The sequence below is a fragment of the Pelophylax lessonae genome (genome assembly GCF_965119305.1).
Source record: "Pelophylax lessonae genome assembly, chromosome: 3".
Classification (NCBI taxonomy): Eukaryota; Metazoa; Chordata; class Amphibia; order Anura; family Ranidae; genus Pelophylax; species Pelophylax lessonae.
The window spans coordinates 88,552,874-88,575,647 of record NC_138770.1 but is presented as its reverse complement, the minus strand read 5'-3'; the positions used below and the strand labels follow the sequence as shown (position 1 = coordinate 88,575,647).

Sequence of the window (22,774 nt, the reverse complement as noted above, 5' to 3'; positions counted from 1 at the left end):
ATCAAAACGCCCGAGAATAGGGAAAAAATATCTAATTAAATCAAAAACAGAAGGGGGTTTAGCGGTCCCGAACATGAGGAAATATTACCAAGCTATTCAATTGGGAAGAGTGATAGATTGGTGCCGTCATGGAAAATATAAGATATGGCCAAACTTAGAGCAGGCACAATGTGAGACCTTGCTGAAAAGAGCTCCATGGTGCTATAAAACTCTTCCAGCATCCATGAAGAATCACCCTATCATAGGAAACACAATTAAAACATGCGCGAAAATATTTGAACAGGATAAAATTATACGGGAGAATTCCCTACTGTACCCAGTTTTGGGTAACCCCCACTTCGAGACAGGATATCAGGATAAGAAATTTAGGTTATTAGCAGAGAGAGGAATATTTCAGATATCTGATTTTATCTCAGAGACAGGATGGGTAACCATGGAGGAATTAACAAACGTTTCAGGGCGTTTTGGCCTAGATTTATGGAGAGCATTTCAATTACGCCACTTCCTAGGGACGCTGCAGATGCCCTCTCAGGGGGACAAAACTGTATTACCTTTTGAAAAAATATGTATCCAAAATGGGATTTTGGAGCATACCATATCTAAATTGTACTCCCTGTTAATGACATCAGCAAAACGGCGAAAGCTTCCGTTCCTGAGGGAATGGGAAAGGGAAATGGGTACCACCTTCTCAATAGAACAGGAAAACCAAATAATTAAGTCAGTATTCTCAACCTCAATGTGTGTTAGAATTCAAGAATTGAATTATAAAATTTTTACCAGATGGTATTACACTCCAGTTAAATTGAATAAAATTTCGGTATCACATACCCACCGCTGTTGGAGATGTGGGACAGAGAGAGGGACAATGTTACATATATTCTGGACATGTCCTGAACTAGAAGTGTTTTGGGAACAGATTTGGAGGACAAATCAGAAGATTATGGAATGTGACTTTCTTAAAGAACCATCTCTCTTTCTGCTCCACTCTCCCAGTAAGCCGGTGCAAAATTATAGAAAATCCATCATGCCACATCTAGTAAACGCAGCAAAGATATGTATACCCCTTAGATGGAGAGAGACTGAGCCACCTAATATAAACATGTGGCTGAGGAAGGTGGAGGAGATAAGTAATTTGGAGAAACTGGTACTATCTGCCCGTCAACAAACTGACAAATATGAGAAGAAATGGAAACAGTGGAAAGCCTATATCAACTCAGAGGAAGGTCAATCTGTAATCATAGAGCAAGAACTAGCCCACTAATATGCAGAAAATAGATAAATAGATAAATGAGAATAACAGAGTATTAACTATCGTCTTTTTTTTTTTTTTTTTTGGGGCTCAGGAGGAGAGGGGGGAAGGGGAGAGAGGGAAAAGGTAAGAAATGGGAGACTTGGGTTCGGTTATAGAATATTAGGAAAGGTTTCTGTCCCGAATATGGGACATAAATGTTTTGTATATTATAATTTTGGAAGTTAAAATGTATTGAATTAAATGTTCATGTAACTGAACTTAAAGAAATAAAGATATAATTTGAAAAAAAAAAAAAAAAGTTTGCCGGAAGTGATATCTACTGGAGTGTATAGTCAGGGATCTTGGGTGAGAAAGTTGCCTCTGAGGAGAGGGCAGTCTCACCAATTCAGGTAGAACTACTGTAAATGCTCTAACTTTATTTTTATTTTGCAGGAGTGCACAGAATATCCGGGTCTGGCTAGACCCTCCACAGTTTACAATGTGAATATTGTATGTAGTTCAGTCAGTTAGGATGATATGTTCACTCACCCAAACAGATTTATGTTTGGTTGGGGGTGCATTGAGTTAATGCGCCTTTATGCATAAATGCCTTGTGAATATTTGTACAGTAAAATGTCTATTTTTCTACGAAATGTATTATTATGTACGTTTTATTTCCCTTTTCCCCCTTTTTCATGTTTTTGGGTTACTCCGTTAGAAAATTTTTGGAGACAATTTTTGTAGGAGGCGGTTGCCCCAGAGCCTATGAGGACATGGCTTGTTTGGTGGGGGTGAGTGTAGCACCCTCCTAGGTAGGTGCTAGAGAGTGAGTATAGTTTTTGGCTCTGTCTGCCTATCAGAGGAGCAGCAGGTAAATTTTATATTGCACTCTGCTTAATAGGGAGCAGGATCTGAAAGTTAATATCTGTCAATATGTACGCTGAAAAGAGGGATAGGATCAAGATGATGGAACTGGGTAAATGTAAGGGGACTGGAGGGGAATAGGGAAATGGGAAAGGAGTGGAAAACATAAATTTGTAATTTGTATAACCGAAGGAACACTGTCTTTTTTTAAAGGTTTTGTAGAAATGATTAAAATTAATAAAAATTATAATGAATAAAACATCCTCCCCTCCTGAAGCCTCTGGGGATATATGTCATCATTTGTCTAGGCCCGGAAGCCTACAAGTAACTTAAGAAATGTTAAAAAAAAAAAAGTTTAAAACAAGTAAATATAATACACCTTCCTATCTATTTAAAAACAAATGTGTAAACCCGTATGGGTGAAGCACACAGTGAGGGGTGGTTTCCAGACAGAGATTTGCAGCATATGCTGCATGGTTCAAAGTCTGTTTGGGCAACTGACATCATCTGAGCTGACCTGTTTACCAGTTGTGTGTAGGGCAAGCTAGAAAAAATGTGATCAGTGACATTCTCAGAGGTTTCAATGAATGTCTTTGCTGTTTTATTACCTGGATAATATTGTTGCGCATTTGTACATATCTAATTTCAGATTATGGGTCTGATTTACTAAAAGATAAGAGACTGTAAATGTTAATTTTGCTTAGTGAATAGGCTTTAGTAAAGCAACCCCAGTAAAGACTACAGCATATTCAATACAGTAATGTTAATAAAATATGTATTTGAAAAAAAAAAAAAGTAAATTAACTAAAGACCTTCATTTTATAACTGCATTATTCTTTAAAACATAAGACATTTCTATTTCTTTGTAGGAATTCTGGAGTCATGTTTTTCACTGACCCAATTACCATTCTTCTGCTAGTTCTGCTCTGTCTTTTTCTGGTGAAGATTACTCATGACTCCACACAGAATGTTTACCCAAATTTTCCACCTGGCCCAAAACCATTACCCATCATTGGAAACATGCATATTCTGGATCTGAAAAGACCATACAGGACCTTCTTAGAGGTATGTTGCATTGGCATAGCAACTGAGCAGAATAATATAATAATATATGATAATAAATATGATGATATTAATAATAATATTAATCAGGGATGCACCAATACCATTTTTTTTTCTCTTTCAAATATTTTATTTTGAATACAACAAAAGCAATACAAACTGTCAAATGCAGCCACTAGCAATCAACAATGATACAAGAGATCGATCTGAACAATGTATAATAACAATAAAGTACACAGAAGAGCATTTACTGGCCAACTAAGAATGACGACCAAAGAAAAGGCCCATTACGTGTGCTAATAAACCGGAACCAGTGACGGAGAGACTTCCCCAGATCCCCCCGGGAGCCAAGCGGAATATTGTGGGGAGGAGGGGTGAACATAAAGCAAATTGGTGAGGGAAACCCTGGCCCCAAGCACCCAGGAGGGTTGCGACACATTTGGGGACCAGGCCTCTCACCAAGACATAACAGGGCTCTCAGCAGAAGAAACCCTTAGCAGGAACGGAGGCAGGTGCAATGGGAAAAGGCTCCACAAGGAGGAGTGGGGGAAGCCCCAATCCTAAAAGCAATAAAATAAAAAAGGAAAATAAAATACAAAAATCAGACGAAATGAGTAGAAAGAACAGGGAAAGAGAGACAGAAATAAGGAAGAAGGGATGAGTAAGCAGGACGAGGATGAAGGAAGGGAGGGAGAGTCACCGGGGGTACAGTAGGTGTGGTAGGCAAGTCAGGGGAGTCTACAAGGTTATATGCAGGTATTGAGCCCATGGATCCCAAACAGCTTCAAACTTAGCTAATCGGTCCTGGAAGATTGCCACCATTTTTTCCTGGGCCATGATCCAAGAGATCTTCCGTTTAGCAGCGGCAAGGGAGACCGAAGGTTGTTTCCAGGACTTAGCCAACGTGAGCTTCGCGCCCAGGAGCATAAAAAACAATAGGGTGGACAAGTTCTTAGGATACGTCCGTGGGAAGTCATGGAGGAAGGTGTCATGAGGTGTTTGGGGGACCTGTAGGTTCGTGACTTGTCGAAGTAGGTGGAAAAATTTATTCCAAAAGGAACGGATTCTAGGGCATGTCCACCAGATGTGAATGAAGGACCCCTGGAGTTCACAACCCCTGAAACACAAGGGTGATGAGCCAGGGAACATAAGTGCCAGACGGGTCGGTACCAAATACCACCGAGTCAAAATTTTAACGTTTGCCTCAATGAGAGTCGTGTTAATGATGCCTTTGAAGGATCTATGAAACATACGGTGCCATTCGTCTAGCGAGTAAGCTGTCTGTAAGTCACTTTCCCATTTGAGGGCATAAGCTGGCTTATCTAAGGGATCCATCAGGGCTGCGTATATGGTAGATATGCCCCCCCTCGGCTCCGATGATTCAGAACACCACCGCTCATAGGATGTCAATCGTGGAGGTACCTGTTTGTCTGACCACATTGCATGCAGAAAATGGGTAATTTGAAGAAACCGGAACCTCTCGGATGCCGGCATCTCAAGTTTGTTAATGCAATGGGAGAGGGAGAGTGGGCCGGAGGGCGATAGGAAATTTCCTATGTGGTACAGACCCTTGTTTGTCCACCAGTGAAAAGCTTTGACGTCATGCCCGGGCAAGAATTGGGGATGATGGAATAAATGAGTTAACGGCCTCATGGGTGAGACCAGACTAGGGAGTCGATAGAGCTGTCTACATAGGCTGATAGAGTGCGATAGGGTGGGTGCCAAGATCGCAGGTTGGAGCTTAGGTGGGCTCCAGGCGACATAGTCCAGTGTGTAAGTAGGGATAGCCTGCCTCTCAATGTGAACCCAGTCGGGTTTCAGACCGCGGGTATAGATCACAGAAAACTGGGCTAGCTGAGCTGCCTGATAATATTTCCACAGATTGGGTAAGGCCAATCCGCCTTGTTTCCTTTGTCGGAACAGTACCGAGCGTGAACATCGGTAACCCTTCTTGCCCCAAACAAATTTCACTACACTGGATTGTAAGGCGTTCAGATGGCTTTTATGAAGAGGGATGGGCAGGGAACTAAAGAAATACAGCAGCCTTGGTAGCAGGGTCATTTTGACTGAGTTTATCCTGCCCAGCCAGGAGAGGTTGTGAAAATCCCAGCATGAAATGTCAGCCTTCAACTTTCTGAACAAGGGGGGGTAATTAGTCTGGTACAAAGTGGTGATGGACCGGGTAAGGTGCACTCCCAAGTAGGGGAGCGAGGCATGACACCAGAGAAATGGAAAGGAAGGTTTTAGAGCGTCGAGAGTAGGTATGGGAACCGTGATGTTGATAGCCATGGATTTGGAGAAATTCACGGTGAGGCCAGAGGCAAGGGAGAACTTCTGGAGCAAGCGCATAACGGAGGGGAGCGAGACAACAGGGGATGTCAGGAAGAGTAGGACATCATCTGCAAAAAGAGCGCATTTGTGCTCTGTCGGACCACAGCAAACTCCATGAATGTCTGAGTGGTGGCGGATCGCAATCGCCAGGGATTCTATGGCAATCGCAAATATAAGGGGTGATAGGGGGCATCCCTGTCGCGTGCCCCTCCTAATGGGGATAGAAGCAGAGTAGTGTCCCAGCAACCGAACCTGGGCAGAGGGTAGCGAATAGAGGGCTCGCAAGATATTGAGGAATTTGGTGCCAAAACCCCACCTCTGGAGGGTCTCAAAGAGATAAGGCCAAGAGAGGGAGTCAAACGCCTTATGTAAGTCGAGAGAAAGGAGCAAAGTATCTTGGTGAGGGCCACCATCCCATCTGGAGTTGGCCAAAGAAATAAGGTCTACAGCTCTCCTAATTTGGTCGGATCCCTGTCTCCCAGGTATAAAACCCGACTGGTCTTTGTGGACATATGTACTAATGAAGCTGGATAGCCTGTTAGCGAGGACCTTCGTCAATATTTTAAGGTCCACGTTAATGAGAGAAATAGGTCTATAGTTGCTAACTTCGCTGTGGTCCTTGCCCGGTTTGGGGATGACCGAAATATATGCCGAATTTAAGGCCCTCTCAATAGGCTCCCCCTTTTGCAGCCCGTTGTAAAATCTGCAGAGGTGAGGCGCTAAATTAAGCCCGAAGGTTTTATAGTAGAGCGAGGAGAACCCATCGGGCCCAGGGGTGGACCCTGTCTTCAAGTGCTTGATTACCAACAAGACTTCCGATTCGGAAATAGGGTCCTCCAAAATATCCCTATGTTCTCGACTGAGACAGGGGAGTGAAAGTCCGTCTAAAAAGGAAAGCGTTTCCCGGGAGGGTGATCGGGATTCAAAGTCGTATAATTTAGAATAAAAAGAATGAAAGGACTGCAAAGCCTTTTGGGGATCTTGGGAGAGTGTGCCCTGAGACGTTCTAATTTTAGGAATCGTGAGCGAACGCTGTCTGGGGGTCAATTTAGCTGCGAGTCTGGGGCCAATCTTGTCGGTGGAAGCATAAAATTTTGCCCCCGACCAACGGAGTTGTTTCTCTGCCTCAGTCGTCAATGCGAGATTCAATTGAAGTCTGGATTCCTCCAGGCGAATTTTTGAAGTCGGGGTAGGGTTCCGTTTGTGGTCCTTACTAAGAGCAAGAAAGTCTGATTCCAATTTAAGCAGGTCCACCCGCCTCTGACGCTTGAGGTTGGTGGAAAGTTGAATCAACTTGCCCCGGATAACCGCCTTGTGAGCAGCCCAGATAGTCTCGGGGGAGACCTCTGGAGTGACATTGGAAGAGAAGTACTCCTCAAGAGCTTTAGATATAATTGTGCAGTGAGTCGGGTTGCTTAAAAGCGCCTCATTAAGACGCCACCGAAACGTACCCTCAGAGGAATGAGTGCGATGTAGCAGTAAGACAACCATGGCATGGTCAGAGATAGGCGAGTCCTTAATGAAGGATTTAAGCGTGTATGGAACCGCCCGCGCAGAGATAAAAATATGATCTATCCTCGATAAGAGGTTGTGTGGGGCAGAGAAATGAGTGTAGTCTTTGGCATGGGGATTATGTTCCCTCCAAATGTCCACCAACCCTTCCGAAAAGAGCAGCTTAGCTATCCTAGTACTCTGCCTGGGAGGACGGCAAAGAGAGGGGATACCCGGGCGGGATTTGTCCAGACTTTGGTCTAAGGCTACATTAGAGTCCCCCCCCATGATTAATGTGCCTTCTGCCTGGGGAATGATGTGTGTGGCCAAGTGGCGAAAAAACAGATCTTGGCGTTTATTCGGGGCGTAGTAAGATAGAAGAGAGTATTTTAAACCCCCCAGTAAGCCTACAAGTAATAAATACCTCCCCTCCTGGTCCTCTATTTTCCGGGTCAGTTCAAAATGAACGTGGCGCCCAAAGAATATTGCAACTCCCCTGGTTTTATCGGTAGCATTGGCCAAATAAAATTGAGGATACTTGGGGTGGACAAACAAAGGCCTGTAAGATGCCGGGAAGTGAGTCTCCTGAGTGAATGCAATGTCAATGTGGTGAGAGTGGTACAGATTGAAAAGCTTACGTCTCTTCGACGGGGAATTAATGCCTTGGACATTGTAAGAAGCAATCTTCCAAGGGCGGGAGGCGGTATTCGGTGTCGTCATCGGTTCAGCAGAACTTGAGGAGCCGAGGGTGGAGCAAAGCAACAAGTCCGGAGCCTGTCAAGGTGGGCAGCGAAGCTCAAACATGGCGACGGTCCTGGAAGACGTAATCCCTGTAGGAAAGAATGAGAGAGACCCCCGGTGACCAGAGGGGGGGGGGGGAGGAGGAAAGAAAAGGGGAGAGAGAAGAGAAAACAAAATAAAAAGACAAAAAAAGAACACATACTGCAACGTTAGCCAACTTTCATTGCAAGAAATAATCCCCACCCAAATCAGGAGAGGTAGGCCAGATCCCACCAACCCCTGAATCCCATAGATGTCTTCGAGGAGCGAAGGCATCAGCACCACTCAACTGGGGGAAAAAGTCCCAGGAAGAGACGGAGCGAGGCGCAGCAGGAATCCCGCTGTGACCAGACACCCCAATCAAAAGAAAAAAGCAAACAATAAAAATGACATATTTAAAAAAAATTTCAAGAAGCCAGTGTTCACCACCTGAAGAGTCCAATAGTATTAACTGTCAACGGGGGCATAACCTCCAACAATGTAACCAAATCAGCATACTATATAAGAAAAAACAGTATTAGAAGATGTCCAATACCTTTGAGCAACAAAAAAAAAAAAAACACAAAAAAAAAGGGGAAAAATATTATGTAGTGGGGTCGATGTAGAAAGTAACCGTGGGGCCGAGCCCCTCACAGGGTAAGAAAAAACAGGAACGAGTCCTGCAAGAAAAATGTGGAGAGATAACCCAGACGTGGAGAATGTCTAGGGTGGTTTAGTATCTTTGGCCCTCTTGAACTGCTGCTTCTGCCAAGCTGGAACCAGGGGGCTCTGAGGAGAAGGGCGCTTGTAAGAGCCAGAGCTTCTGTTATGAGCTGAGGAGGTGGGGTCTTGAGTGATGAGACCAAGTTTCAGGAGGAGCTGTTCGCCATCAGGAAGAGCCGAGAAGCTATAGGTGCGTTGTTGGTGAAGAAAAGTAAGGCGGAAGGGAAAGGACCACCAATACTTGATCGCCTTCTGCTGCAAAACTTGAAGGAGTGGTTTGAGGGAACGCCTTTTCTGAATAGTAGTAGGCGATAGATCTGCGAAAATTTGAATGGGGTGACCTTGGATAACCAGATGGTCGGAGCGTCGTGCGATCCTCATGACCGCCTCTTTTACTTTGTAAAAGTGTGGCTTGACGATAATATCCCTCGGGGATCCGTCAGGGAGGGGGGCTCTGAGAGCCCTATGAGCTCTATCCAGTTCCAGCCGGTGAGGTGGTATGTCAGGGATCAGGTCCTGGATGAAAGTGGTAACGGCATCATCAACATCTTTAATATTTTCCAGTAATCCCCTGATCCTAAAATTGTATCGCCTGGAGCGATTCTCAAGCTCATCAATTTTGGATAAAGCAGTGTCCAGTTGGTCATGTAATTCCTGCATTCTGGCTGAATTTTGGTTAATTTTAAGGACAGTCTGGTCTGATTTAAGTTCTATTGCCTCCAGTCTGGATCCCAGGTTCTGGAGATCATTGTGGATGGCAGAGGTTATTTGGGAAGCAGTCTGTGCCAGACCCTGTGAAAGCATCTGGGAGAAGGTATGCATGAGGTAGGAAAGATCTTGCTGGTGAGGTTGAGGAAAAGGCAGGGGGCCCTGTGAGGTGCTCTGGACAGCTGTATAGGCCGCAGCCGGGCACTGGGTTAATTCCTCCAGGGTTCTGTCAAGCAGGGAGACTGTGGACGCTGGGGACAGGAGTTGAGGCAAGCCCTGGGGGGTGGTCGGGCTGTCAGTAACCGACCTGATAGTCATGGCAGGCGTCGGGACATCTGTTATGTCCACCTCTCCCTCGGGTCCCGTACTGTGAGGTGGAGCGGCCGCCATCTTGGGGCTGCCAGGGCGGGAGGCCGCCGAATCCAGTTGCTTAGAGAGGTCCCTGCGGACCTGGGAGCCGGTCCTCGGGTGTCCCGTGATGTGGGCTGGGCGTTCCGCTGTGGATCGGCGTCCCGAGGCGGCGGTGGTATGCCGGTCAGTGCTGTGGGGATGTCCGTGCGGTCACAGAGGGACGGAGCTCCCGGACTAAGCGGCCATCCAGGGAGCCACCGCGCATGCGCCCACCATTTTTTTTAAGAGTACCAATCCTTTTTTAGTACTCGCCGATACCAATTCCTGATACCTACCGCAACTGTTTTATTTACACTTCAGCTGTCAGCAGTGGTACAAAGCACTGTTATTTACTAATGAAATACATTTTTTTTTTTTTTTTTTAAGTTTGCGCCTTTTTCAATGTGAAAGTGTAAATATTTGTATTTGTAAAAATATTAATGAACAAAGCAAAAAAAAAAAAAGTTTCAATTATTAATAGTTTATAAAATAGAAGTTAAAAAAATCAGCAGGTAAATAATAATTAAATGGAGAAAATAAGTAAATTAAGGGCTATTAGGGGGTTAAACAGAGGAACAGTTTACTCAAATAAAAATTTTACTTGAACGTTTGCTTTAAACTGACTTCATCTGCAGACCAAAGTTCATCCACTTAATCTGTAAATCAATAAACAGAAAGGTAGATAAAAAGAAACAATGTTTCTTTGTATCTACATACACAAACCTCAACCTAAATGGATACAAGCTCAACTTCCCCCTTGTTTTGCAAAACCATATTTAAACGAGCAAAAAAAAATATTAATACATCTAGGTATTATATTCATTGACTAGATATTATATTCATTGAGTGTGCATACTCCATTAAAATGCAAAAACAATCACCATCTTTAATCAATAACATAAAAAAAAAAAAAAATATCAAAAATAACAAGACATTTAAAACCATGTTCCAACTAACAGACTTCCGTTCTCAGACCTGTTATCTATCTATCTATCTATCTATCTATCTATCTATCTATCTATCTATCTATCTATCTATCTATCTATCTATCTATCTATCTATCTATCTATCTATCTATCTATCTATCTATCTATCTATCTATCTATCTATCTATCTGTCTATCTATCTATCTGTCTATCTGTCTATCTGTCTATCTGTCTATCTGTCTGTCTATCTGTCTATCTGTCTATCTGTCTGTCTGTCTGTCTGTCTGTCTGTCTGTCTGTCTTTCTATCTATCTATCTATCTATCTATCTATCTATCTATCTATCTATCTATCTATCTATCTATCTATCTATCTATCTATCTATCTATCTATCTATCTATCCTTTTGATATTGAAAAATATTTTGAATGTAGAAAGGACAGTTTAACTTTCAAATGACTTATGATATTATTTCTTGGATGGAAGCTCATTCCTGAAGACTCATAAATAAACAAAGATAGATAAAAAGACACAATATTTCTTTTTATCTATCTGTTTCAGCGGTGAGCAATGTTGTTAATAAACATTACCTGGCTGCTTTTTTTGAAAGCTCCAATTGCTGGGACTTTATTTACACTTCAGCTGTCAACTGGTGAACCCCTCTGACAGATGAATGAATCATTGGTTGTTGCGGACGCAGCGACCTCGCTCAACAACCAATAAATGATAGTGAAGAAAAATAGGTGCGCTAAACTCATACAAAGTGTTCCCCTAGGGGAGTAAATCACAACGTGATTGATTAGTTAATATAAATATGTGAAGAAACAATATTCATTACATCAAATTGAAATATAATATAATGTGCCCTAGTGTATCAACTAAGCAATCAATAATGAAGTGCACTCTTCAAAGTAATAATGGAAACTGAATAAAAAGTCCAATCCAAACAAAAGTCCAAGTGGTGTTGTAAATAAGATGAACTCCTTAGTGAAAAATCCACAGCAAATTAGAGTGCAAATGATCCCACCACCATATCTGGATTGGCTCCTTACCAGAAAGATGAAAATGTAAGGGCGTAAAATGACACAAATCCAGATATAAGGTACCCACGATGGATTCCTTAAACCACACTTAGGGAGAGGATGTGCCTCTTACCAGAAAACTCTTGTATATGGGTTTAATCACACACTCTCCTGGGAATGGATAGTATCCCTCCCATGGTCCCTGGGTCTGGATGTGTCCCCTCCAGTGCCTGAGATAATCTCGCAGTGTCCCAAAAATAAAATCGTACAATAGTGTAGTACCTTACAGACTGTTTAATCGTAACATACTTGATACACTTACATAAAACGACTTGTTCCGGGCACAAAAAAGCACAGCGATGGAGAGGAGAGGCCACGGCTGCCTGCAGCGCGGCCCGCGGCGATGAGTGATGACGTTGCGGCGCTCCTTCTGACGCGTTTCCTCTGAGAGGACGTCAACGGAGATAGGAGATGATCTTTTTGGAGATTTTCATCTTTGTGGTAAGGAGCCAATCCAGATATGGTGGTGGGATCATTTGCACTCTAATTTGCTGTGGATTTTTCACTGGAGTTCATCTTATTTACAACACCACTTGGTCTTTTGTTTTGATTGGACTTTTTATTCAGTTTCCGTTATTACTTTGAAGAGTGCACTTCATTATTGATTGCTTAGTTGATACACTAGGGCACGTTATATTATATTTCAATTTGATGTAATGATGAATATTGTTTCTTCACATATTTATTTTAACTAATCAATCACGTTGTGATTTACTCCCCTAGGGGAACACTTTGTATGAGTTTAGCGCACCTATTTTTCTTCACTATCACACTATATATATTATTTTAGGTTTGCAGCTTTACCATACTGTATCCTGCGCACTTCTCACTCAACACAACAACCAATAAATGTCAGCTTTTTTTTTATATTCTTACAGTTCAGCGCAACCAAAAGTCCCCATAAATAGTAATAGAATAAAAATATAATAAATACATTTGTGTGTCTTCAATCAAAGTCCTTTTAAATCAACAATACATAAAACTACCCCCCAAAAAACAAAGTCCATGTGTAAAAAAAAAATTTTTACACATGTTTTTATTCTTTACTTTTTACGGTCATTTTTGGTTGCGCTGCACTGTAAGAATATTTATATGTTCTTTGTAGTGTGGTTGACTCATTATTAGGGATGATCGAACGGTTCGGGTCGACCATCGGTTCGACCCGAACATTGACTGTTCGAAATTCGGCCGAATTCCGAACTTTTTGCGGAAAAAGTTCGGAATTCGGCAACCAGAACCAACCAAAATGCAATGGGACAGGAACTGGGCTTTAAAAGCCCGTGATTGGACCAGAACCATCAGTAAAAGCCAATTGAGGGGGCAGGAGGATGCTAGGAATGTGATTGGAGTGACTAGGGGGTCCAGAGGCCAATCAGTAGTGAATACGCCCCCCAGTATATAACATAGCCCTGCCAAATCTCTAGCACTGTAATACTGGGGCTGTGGAAGAGAGTGGAAGCAGTTCTGTTACTCCTGCTTCAAAAGTGTCATTTAGCAATTATTAGTGTGAGGAAAGGGATATCTAGTGTAGTTAGGGTACTATTTTCCACTATAGTTAAATTCCATAATCTAGTTTCTGTAAAAAAAGTGTTAAGTGTCAGGGTGACTGTAGTGAAGTGTAGGGTGAACTGACTCCGACTGCTATGGCAGGGTGACCAAACTCTTCCATGTCAAGGTGACCGCCATAGAAAAAGATAATTTTTCTTAGAATTGCAGTAGAGCAGGGATAGGGCTCCGCTCCTGTCACACCTGGCCGTTTTTGTTGCAGGCGTTTATTGGGCTTTTTTGTGGACGTTTTTGGAGGCAGGCATGACATCTGAACTTCTGTGTAGGGGTATATATACACACACACATATATGTATATATACACATACACACATATAGGTGTGAAAGTAGCGGAACCCTATGCCTGCACTAATGAAATTATTTGCAGGCATAGGGCTCCGCTCCTATCACGCCTATATGTGTGTATGTGTATATATACATATATGTGTGTGTATATATACCCCTACACAGAAGTTCAGATGTCATGCCTGCCTCCAAAGACGTCCACAAAAAAGCCCAATAAACGCCTGCAACAAAAACGGCCAGGTGTGAAAATAGCGGAGCCATATCCCTGCTCTACTGCAATTCTAAGACAAACAATCTTTTTTTTTTTTTTCTGGTTCTGGACATGCTACAGAGCTGAAACTTCACAGGTACACTTTTTAGACCCCCCCCCCCAGACACTAAATCCAAATAAATCTCTTTTTTTTTTTTTTCAATCATTTTTTCAATAATTGTCTCTCTATCAAAAACCAAAAATTTTAAGAACTTTTTTTTGTGTGATTAATAGTCCCTGGGGCATGACCCAGAACCCTAGGCACTTTTTAGGGGCATTTATTGGGTTTTTGGGCTTCAAAATGGTGTTTTTTGATTACCGAAGTTCGGGTCCCATTGATTTCAAGGGGGTTCTGGAATCCGGGCCGAACTTTCGGGAGGTTCGGGTGTTCTGGTCGAACCGAACTTTTCAAAAGTTTGATCATCCCTACTCATTATGAGTGTACAGCAATTTTATTTAATTAACTAGACATTAGGCACATTAAATTAACCGGCACTAGAACATATGTGGTCAAACATTTGTAAAAACAGACTTGTTCCAGTACAAAAAAAAGTGGACAACCATGCAGTTGATTTCTATCTTATTATATTTATTCTTTAGAAATGTTAAAGAAGAATAATGTGAAAAAATTCACTTTTCTAATTTTATTTTTGATGTAGTAAACAAAGTGTGATGTAGTAAAAAAAAGTGTTGTATTGGGGGCGTGTTGGGGTATTGGAGATACAGAGAGGTGGAGTAATGGGGGTGCAGAGTGTTGGAGATGCAGAGAGGTGGAGTAATGGGGGTGCAGAGTGTTGGAGATACAGAGAGATGGAGTAATGGGGGTGCAGAGTGTTGGAGATGCAGAGAGGTGGAGTAATGGGGGTGCAGAGTGTTGGAGATGCAGAGAGGTGGAGTAATGGGGGTGCAGAGTGTTGGAGATACAGAGAGGTGGAGTAATGGAGGTGCAGAGTGTTGTAGATACAGAGAGGTGGAGTAATGGGGGTGCAGAGTGTTGGAGATGCAGAGAGGTGGAGTAATGGGGGTGCAGAGTGTTGGAGATACAGAGAGTTGGAGTAATGGGGGTGCAGAGTGTTGGAGATGCAGAGAGGTGGAGTAATGGGGGTGTAGAGTGTTGGAGAAGCAGAAAGGTGGAGTAATGGGGGTGCAGAGTATTGGAATAGCAGAGAGGTGGAGTAATGGGGATGTAGAGTATTGGAGATGCAGAGAGGTAGAGTAATGGAGGTGCAGAGTGTTAGAGATTGCGAGAGGTGGAGTAATGGGGGTGCAGAGTGTTGGAGATGCAGAGAGGTGGAGATGCAGAGAGGTAGAGTAATAGGGATGCAGGGGGGTGGAGTAATTGGGGTGCAGAGAGGTGGAGTAATGGGGGTGCAGAGTGTTGGAGAACACCCCCATTACTCCACCTCTCTGCATCGCCAATACCCCAACACTCAGAACCCCCTGCATCCCCAATACAACACTTTTCACCCCCATTACTCCACCTCTCTGCACCCCCATTACTCCACCTCTCTGTATCTCCAATACCCCAACACTCTGAACCCCCAATACAACACTTTTCACCCCATTACCTCACTTCTCTGCACCCCATTACACCAATACAAAACTTTACACCCCTGCCCCTCCTATTACACCTCATTCCCCAATATGCTCTCTCTGCACCCAATTACATCTCACTCTGTCCCTCCACCTCCAATACTCTGCACCCTCTTCCTCCCCTGACATAAAGCGCCCCCTGCTGGTCACATATGGGCTGTTCCCATCTGCAGGGTTTGGGATGAATGGTCAGAGGCCATGAAATAAAGCATAGTGGTCACATGAGCTAACAATCAGTAGAAATGTGTGATTAGTGAAGAATGGTGACCGCCCAGTGTGTGAGCTCAGCCCCTTCTCCTCCCTGTACACCACACACCTTCCTGTCATTGTATCACCCAGGAGAAGGCAACTCCGTCCCACCTCAGCCCCGCCTCCTCTCAGTCAGCTGTTCGTAAGTCTTAAAATTTCATCGGACCTGGAAAATGTCTTGTGCGCATGCGCATCGGGGCTCGCACCAGCTGGTTGTGACGTAGCATCACCGGAAGTGACGAGGGTCCGGAATTACGAACAGCTGACTGAGAGGAGGCGGGGCTGAGGTGGGATGGATTTGCCTTCTCCTGGGTGATACAATGAGAGGAAGGTGTGTGGTGTTCGGGGAGGAGGAGGGGCTGAGCTCACACACTGGGCAATCACCATTCTTCACTAATGAATGAAATGAAATTTTAGAACACCGGTCTCTCTGCGCTCCAAGTCCCAATGGCTGTCCGTGAGGCACATGTGCAGTAGCGCAATCCCAGGGACACAGGGACTGGACGCAGAGACACTTGGACTTATATTAGATGAGTATACTAAAATATTGACACAGTATTTGGATAGTGAAGGGTAGAGCTGATTGTATCTCACATACTGTTTTGTTTTTTGTTTTTTTTGTTTTTTTTAGCTGTTAATTGGGGAATCCCATTGACAGATAAAAGAATCGAGCCTGAAAGTATCGGTCTGAGGTATCAGAGTATTTGCACGAGTACCAATACTAATGAAAATGCTTAGTATCAGTACCAATGCCATATCCATATCAGTACAACCCTAATAATATCTTATTTTTGTCCTCATTTTCATGTGACTAGTGATTTACTGTAATTAGTTTATTTAAATAATTTTTGTTCAAATCTTTCCATGTTCAGTGTGTTAGTGTGCGTTTAATGCAGTATATTTCAGTGCGTTAGTGCACATTTAGCGCAGTATATTTCTGTGCGTTACTGTACGTTTAAGGCAGTACATTTCTGTACATTACTGCACGTTTAACGCAGTATATTTCTGTGCATTACTGAATGTTTATAGCAGTATATTTCAGTTTGTCTCAAGCACATCAAGCGTGGCAAAAACACCAGCCATTTGGGTACCACATGCTTGGTAAGGCATTTAACCTCCCACACAGTCCGTTGGCAAGAACACCTGAAATCCACACAAAAGGGATGCAATTTGGTTCCTCCTCCTTACTCACCTCAGTTTACCCCAACTATACCTCATGACCTCTCAGCAGCCTCCACTGACAGGAATGATGGTATAGCTTTGGGTGTCCTAGGTCCTTGCAGCACATCTGCAAGTAGCACACCACCAGCTGTAGACTATAGCCATCAAATTTCTCCGCCCCAGTTGCTGCAGCGAAAAAAAAAATAATAGTCACCTACATGCCCAGCATCTAAATGCAAGCTTGTCAAAGCTGCTGGCTTACATAGTTACATAGTAGGTGAGGTTTAATAAAGACAATAGTCCATCCAGTTCAACCTGTGTAGGTGTGTGTGGCTGTAATCATCTCGCATACCCCTGAATGTTCTGATCCTTGAGATGTACGTCTAGAAGTCTTTTGAAAGCCACCATATTACCTGCAGAAACCACCTCTTGTGGTAGAGAATTCCACAATCTTGTAGCCCTAACAGTAAAGAACCCCCCACGTTGCCTGAGGTTAAAACGCTTCTCCTCTAATCGCATTGTATGCCCCCGAGTCCTCATGCAATCCCTGCAACTGAACAGCTTTTCTTCTAAGCCTAGATCCCCATTGAGATATTTAAAAATTGCTATCATGTCCCCCCTCAGGGGTCTCTTCTCCAGGGAGAATAAATCAAGCGATTGCAGACGCTCCTCATAATCAAGGTCCTCCAATCCCCTAATTAGTTTAGTTGCCCTTCTCTGGACCCTCTCCAGCTCCAACACATCCCTTCTAAGGACTGGTGACCAGAACTGGACAGCATACTCCAGATGCGGTCGGACCAGAGTTTTATAAAGTGGAAGGATTATAGTCTTATTTCTGGAATACATCCCTTTCTTTAAGCATGCTAATATTCTGCTGGCTTTGGCAGCTGCCACTTGACATTGCATGCTGTTGCCTAGTCTATCATCCACCAATACTCCCAGATCCTTCTCCATTTTTGATTCTCCCAGGGGTTCCCCTCCTAACGTGTATTGTGCTTTTTATGTTGCTAGTCCCCAAGTGCAAAACCTTACACTTCTCCACGTTAAACCTCATTTGCCAAGTCGTTGCCCACTCCGTTATTTTGTCCAGGTCATACTGTAGGATATCTGCTTCATGCTGTGCTGTTATTGCCCTGCCTAATTTTGTGTCATCTGCAAAAACTGATATTGAACTACAGATCCCGTCCTCAATGCTGTTTATGAATAAATTGAACAAGGTTGGTCCTAGGACTGAGCCTTGGGGGACCCTGCTTACTACCTCAGACCAGTCTGAGTATGCGCTGTTTATTACCACCCTTTGGACACGCCCTTTTAGCCAGTTCCGTATCCAAGAGCAAACCCTGCTGTCGATACCTGCAGACCTTATTTTATAAATTAAGCGCTTATGGGGAACTGTATCGAACGCCTTAGCGAAATCCAAGTACACCACATCCACTGGTCTGCCCCTATCTAGCTCACAGCTCACCTCCTCGTAGAATGTTAAGAGATTGGTTTGACAAGAATGCCCATTGGTAAACCCGTGCTGGTTACTACTGATGATGCTGTTGTCCTTAGCAAACTCTACGATATAGTCCCTTATCATCACCTCCAGAAGTTTACATACTACTGATGTCAGACTGACAGGCCTATAATTTCCCGGGATATGCCTCTGACCCTTTTTGAATATCGGAATCACGTTAGCTTTCCTCCACTCCCCTGGTACATCTCCTGTCCTAATACTGTCCGCAAAGACCAGGAACAGTGGTCTGGATATAACCTTACTGAGTTCCTTGAGTACTCTCGGATGTACGCCATCCGGGCCTGGTGATTTGTTTGTGTTAAGTTTATCCAGCCTTTCCCTGATTTCACCCTCTGTTAGCCATAGTGGCAAGTCCTGTGTATTACTACTAACCATACAGTCATGGTCAGTGTACCTCTCCTTTTCCTGTGTAAAGACTGACGAGAAAAAAGCATTCAGCACGGTTGCTTTTTCAGTGTCCTCTGTAACCATCCTCCCATCATCGTTAATTATGTGTGCAATATGCTCTGCCCTAGTTTTTTTGCTGTTGATATACTTAAAGAATTTCTTTGGGGTTTTTTTACTATCCTCCGCTATTTGTCTCTCAAAGTCTATTTTAGCCATCTTGATTTTGTGTTTACACTTCTTATTTGCCTCCTTGTATTGGTCGAAAGCCAATACTGTGCCTTCTGATTTATATTTCCTGAAGGCCAATTTTTTTCCCCTAATAAGATTTTTAACGCTATGGCTTAGCCAGCCAGGTTTGGCTTTGTCTCTTCTAAATTTATTTCCCATAGGAATGCACTGCAAGATGCCTTTGCTTAATATATTCCTAAAGCATTCCCATTTTTCCTCTGTGGTCAGGGATCCCAGGGTTCGGTCCCAGTTTACCCTTTCCATCAACGAGTACAATTTTGGAAAGTCTGCCCTTCTGAAGTTAAGGGTTCTTATGTTCCCCACTTGCTTTGCTATATTGTTATTTACGCTAAATGTGATCATCCTGTGATCGCTAGAGCCCAGGTTGTCCTGGACCCCTACAACTTCTGCCTTTCAGTCTGGTGGATTCTGCCCCCTTCTGCTAGGGGGACTGTGCTGTACCACAATGGCAGGTTCCCAGTCACTATTTCTTTTCACGTAAAGGTCATTCCAGCTCTGAACCTTCATATGGAAGGCAAGGTTATGGCACCATTGGGCAAGGCAGTCAGCCGCAAAGTCCACTTTTCTGCTGATACGTGGTCCAGCAAGCATGGTCAGGGACATTATATTTTGTTCACAGCACACTGGGTAACACTCTTTGCAACAGGGAAGGATGCAGTACAGGGCTCAGTGCTGCAGCTTGTTGTGCCACCACATCTCCATTTAGCTAGTGGTGATGATGCAAGATTTGTTAGCTCCACCCCCTCCTCCTCCTCCATGGCCTCCTCTGCTGAATTGTCCCATGAACCACAAGTATCCCCTAAGCATTCAATGTGCTATTCAATGAGTCAGGCTGAAAGGTGCCATGCAGTGCTTCAGCTGGTGTGTTTAGGGGACAGAACCCACACCAGAGCAGAGATTCTTTCAGCTCTGCAGGGGCAGGCCTAAAGGTGTTTCATGCCTAGCCAGCTGGGTCAGGAATGGGGGTGTGAAATAATGGCACAAACCTCCTGTCCACCCTTAGACAGGGGAAGTTGACACATGTTCCATGCCACTCAATTTTGTGGTGCAACGCCAGAGCAGGCCAGAAGACTCTGTAGCCATTTCAGGAAGTTATACACAGCCAGTGCTCAGTTGGCTGAAATTCAGTGGAAATTCTATCTGCCCCTAAACCACCTGATTTGTGACATGCCCACTAGGTGTAACTCAAATTTGGCAATGCTACAGCACCTGCACATGCAGCAGATGACCATCAATGAGTACCTGTGTGGGTATGGCACAGCGACAGGCTCAGGCCCGCTCTGCTTTTTTTCCCCATGCCAATGACTGCTGATAAAGGATGCATGCACTCTATTGTCACCATTTGAGAAGGTGACAAGGGTGTCATGACAATGCATTCATCAGTGACACAACCTTTGTTGTGTTGCTGCTAGAGCAGACTCTGTGTGGCTTTATTGACAGGGCACTCAAGGCAGAGCAGCGGGAGTAAGAGGAGGACTTCCTTTCCTCTCAAGGTCCCCTTTATGCAGACACTATTCTTGCTACATCACACAATACACAAGAGGAAAGGGAGGAGGAGGATTCTGGCAGTTTTGGAGGCATTGAAGCAGAGGAAAACATACGTCAAACCTTAACAGATTTTGATTTTCCATCCCCAGAACCCTTGGGAGTAGTACGTGGCTGGGTGGAGGCAGTTCCAGATATTATAATCCTCAGTGACCCCGAGGAGTCTGCTTCTCATGCTTCCGCAAACTTGCAGTGCATGGGCTCCCTCTTGCTTCAAAGCCTACAAAAGGACCCGAGAATATGTGGCATCAAGGAAAAGGATCACTATTGGTTGGCAACCCTCCTTGACCACCTTTTCAAGGGGAAAGTCTTAGAACTCATCCTGTCCCCACAGAGGGAGCAGAAGATGAAATCTCTTGAGAACACCTTTAAAAGGAGATTTTCTAATGCTTTTCCCAAATATGATAGGTTACAGTCTCATGTACAATGTAGTTTTGAGGCTTCTGTTGGTCAAGAGAGGAGTGGTGGAGAAGGGGGCTGCCTTAGTAATGCATTTCACAATTGTCAGCTTAAACATCCCATCAGCAGCATGTGCTTCATATGGTGAACGATTATCTAGGGGCAAAAACAGAGATGGAGAGCTTTCTAGTTGACGATCCACTGAGTTACTGGGTCATGAGAATAGACCACTGGCCAGAACTTGCCCAGCATGTAATCGAGTTGCTGGACTGCCCTTCATCCAGTGTGGTTTCTGAATTGGCATTTAAAGCTCCTAGAGGTTATGTTACTGATAGTCAAGCTTGTCTATCTACAGATTCCATTGATACATTTGATACATATCCCCCAGGGCAGTACCGGGACCTCCATAACCATTGTGTGCCCAATACATGCATATACAGTAAGCCTTCAAAATGGGCGCTTTTGGTTTTTCCAGTCCCATAGACTTCAATTTGGGGTTTATCAGGGGGGTATCAGATTCTGTAAGCACCCTGTAACAAGGAGGCCCCTAAATTCCGCCCACCCCATGTTAATGAGTATGGAGTACATAGTACCCCTTCCCATTCACCAAAAGTATAAGAAGTGAACAAAGACAGTAAACGAGTTTTTGACAATTCCTTTAATAAAAAATAAAAAACAATGTCCCCCAATGTAGATCCATCTCACTCCGCCCACCACACCTCCGAACCTAAAAAAGAGAAAAAGAAAATTTCTGGCCTCATTGAACGCTCCCCGTGGACTAAAAAACATAAAATTGCTGCGCATTAAGGTAAAAAAACTGTAAAAACAGCAAATATACACTAGTGGGTACAGCAGCCACACTAATCTGAAATGTAGCAGATTAAAAGAAATAAAAACAAAACTGTGGCGCTAAAACCCTTTAAGAATGACAGTCCCACTTGAAAATGTGAAAAAAGCAATAAAAAAGCAGTCCATGTGTGTCCGTCTCCACATAAGGAAGTAATTCTCGAGCAGAAAACCACCACCAGAAAGCACTCCAACACCAGTACTTCTTACCAAAAGTAGTTGATCTCCATCACAGAGATCAAAAAATGCGCATAACCGGGAATAATGAAGGCTTCTCCAATGTAGTCCTAGTAAGCTCACGATATGGTATATTATGCAAAGAGAAAAGGGACATCACATAGCGCAGACCGCTTTAAAAGGCTTTATTCTTACATAAATAAATGGTACTCACAAACAAAGTACTACATCTCGCATGTAATACATGGGCACAGAGACCTCCCAGATGACCGACCACTCCCTGAGAGAACAGCCCGCCAACTCCGGTCACCATGTGACGCCAGAGGAGGGCTCCTCTGGCGTCACATGGTGACCGGAGTTGGCGGGCTGTTCTCTCAGGGAGTGGTCGGTCATCTGGGAGGTCTCTGTGCCCATGTATTACATGCGAGATGTAGTACTTTGTTTGTGAGTACCATTTATTTATGTAAGAATAAAGCCTTTTAAAGCGGTCTGCGCTATGTGATGTCCCTTTTCTCTTTGCATAATATACCATATCGTGAGCTTACTAGGACTACATTGGAGAAGCCTTCATTATTGCCGGTTATGCGCATTTTTTGATCTCTGTGATGGAGATCAACTACTTTTGGTAAGAAGTACTGGTGTTGGAGTGCTTTCTGGTGGTGGTTTTCTGCTCGAGAATTACTTCCTTATGTGGAGACGGACACACATGGACTGCTTTTTTATTGCTTTTTTCACATTTTCAAGTGGGACTGTCATTCTTAAAGGGTTTTAGCGCCACAGTTTTGCTCCCCGTGGACTGCCTGCTCCTCCATCTGACATTTATTATATAGGTAAGAGGCAGGGCCACCTGGTGACACCACCTGGTGACCCCACCCCCTGTGATGTCATTAGCATGCCCCAGTCAGTTATGTCACAAGGGGGTGGGGTTATCCACTGAAAAAGTTATAGTGTCCAAAAGCAGTTAAAGTATCTAAAAACTATGG

General features: G+C 43.7%; 1 protein-coding gene across 1 annotated transcript in view; it reads left to right on the top strand.

Moving 5' to 3' along the window:
* LOC309551304 (cytochrome P450 2K1-like) overlaps positions 1-22,774 on the top strand; it is a 54,704-nt gene that overhangs the window by 7,402 nt on the left and 24,528 nt on the right. Inside the window, exon 2 of the mRNA XM_082251836.1 lies at positions 2,965-3,160. Coding sequence (XP_082107962.1) covers positions 2,978-3,160 — 183 coding nt within the window. The 5' untranslated portion in view covers positions 2,965-2,977. The remainder of the gene's footprint in view (positions 1-2,964; positions 3,161-22,774) is intronic.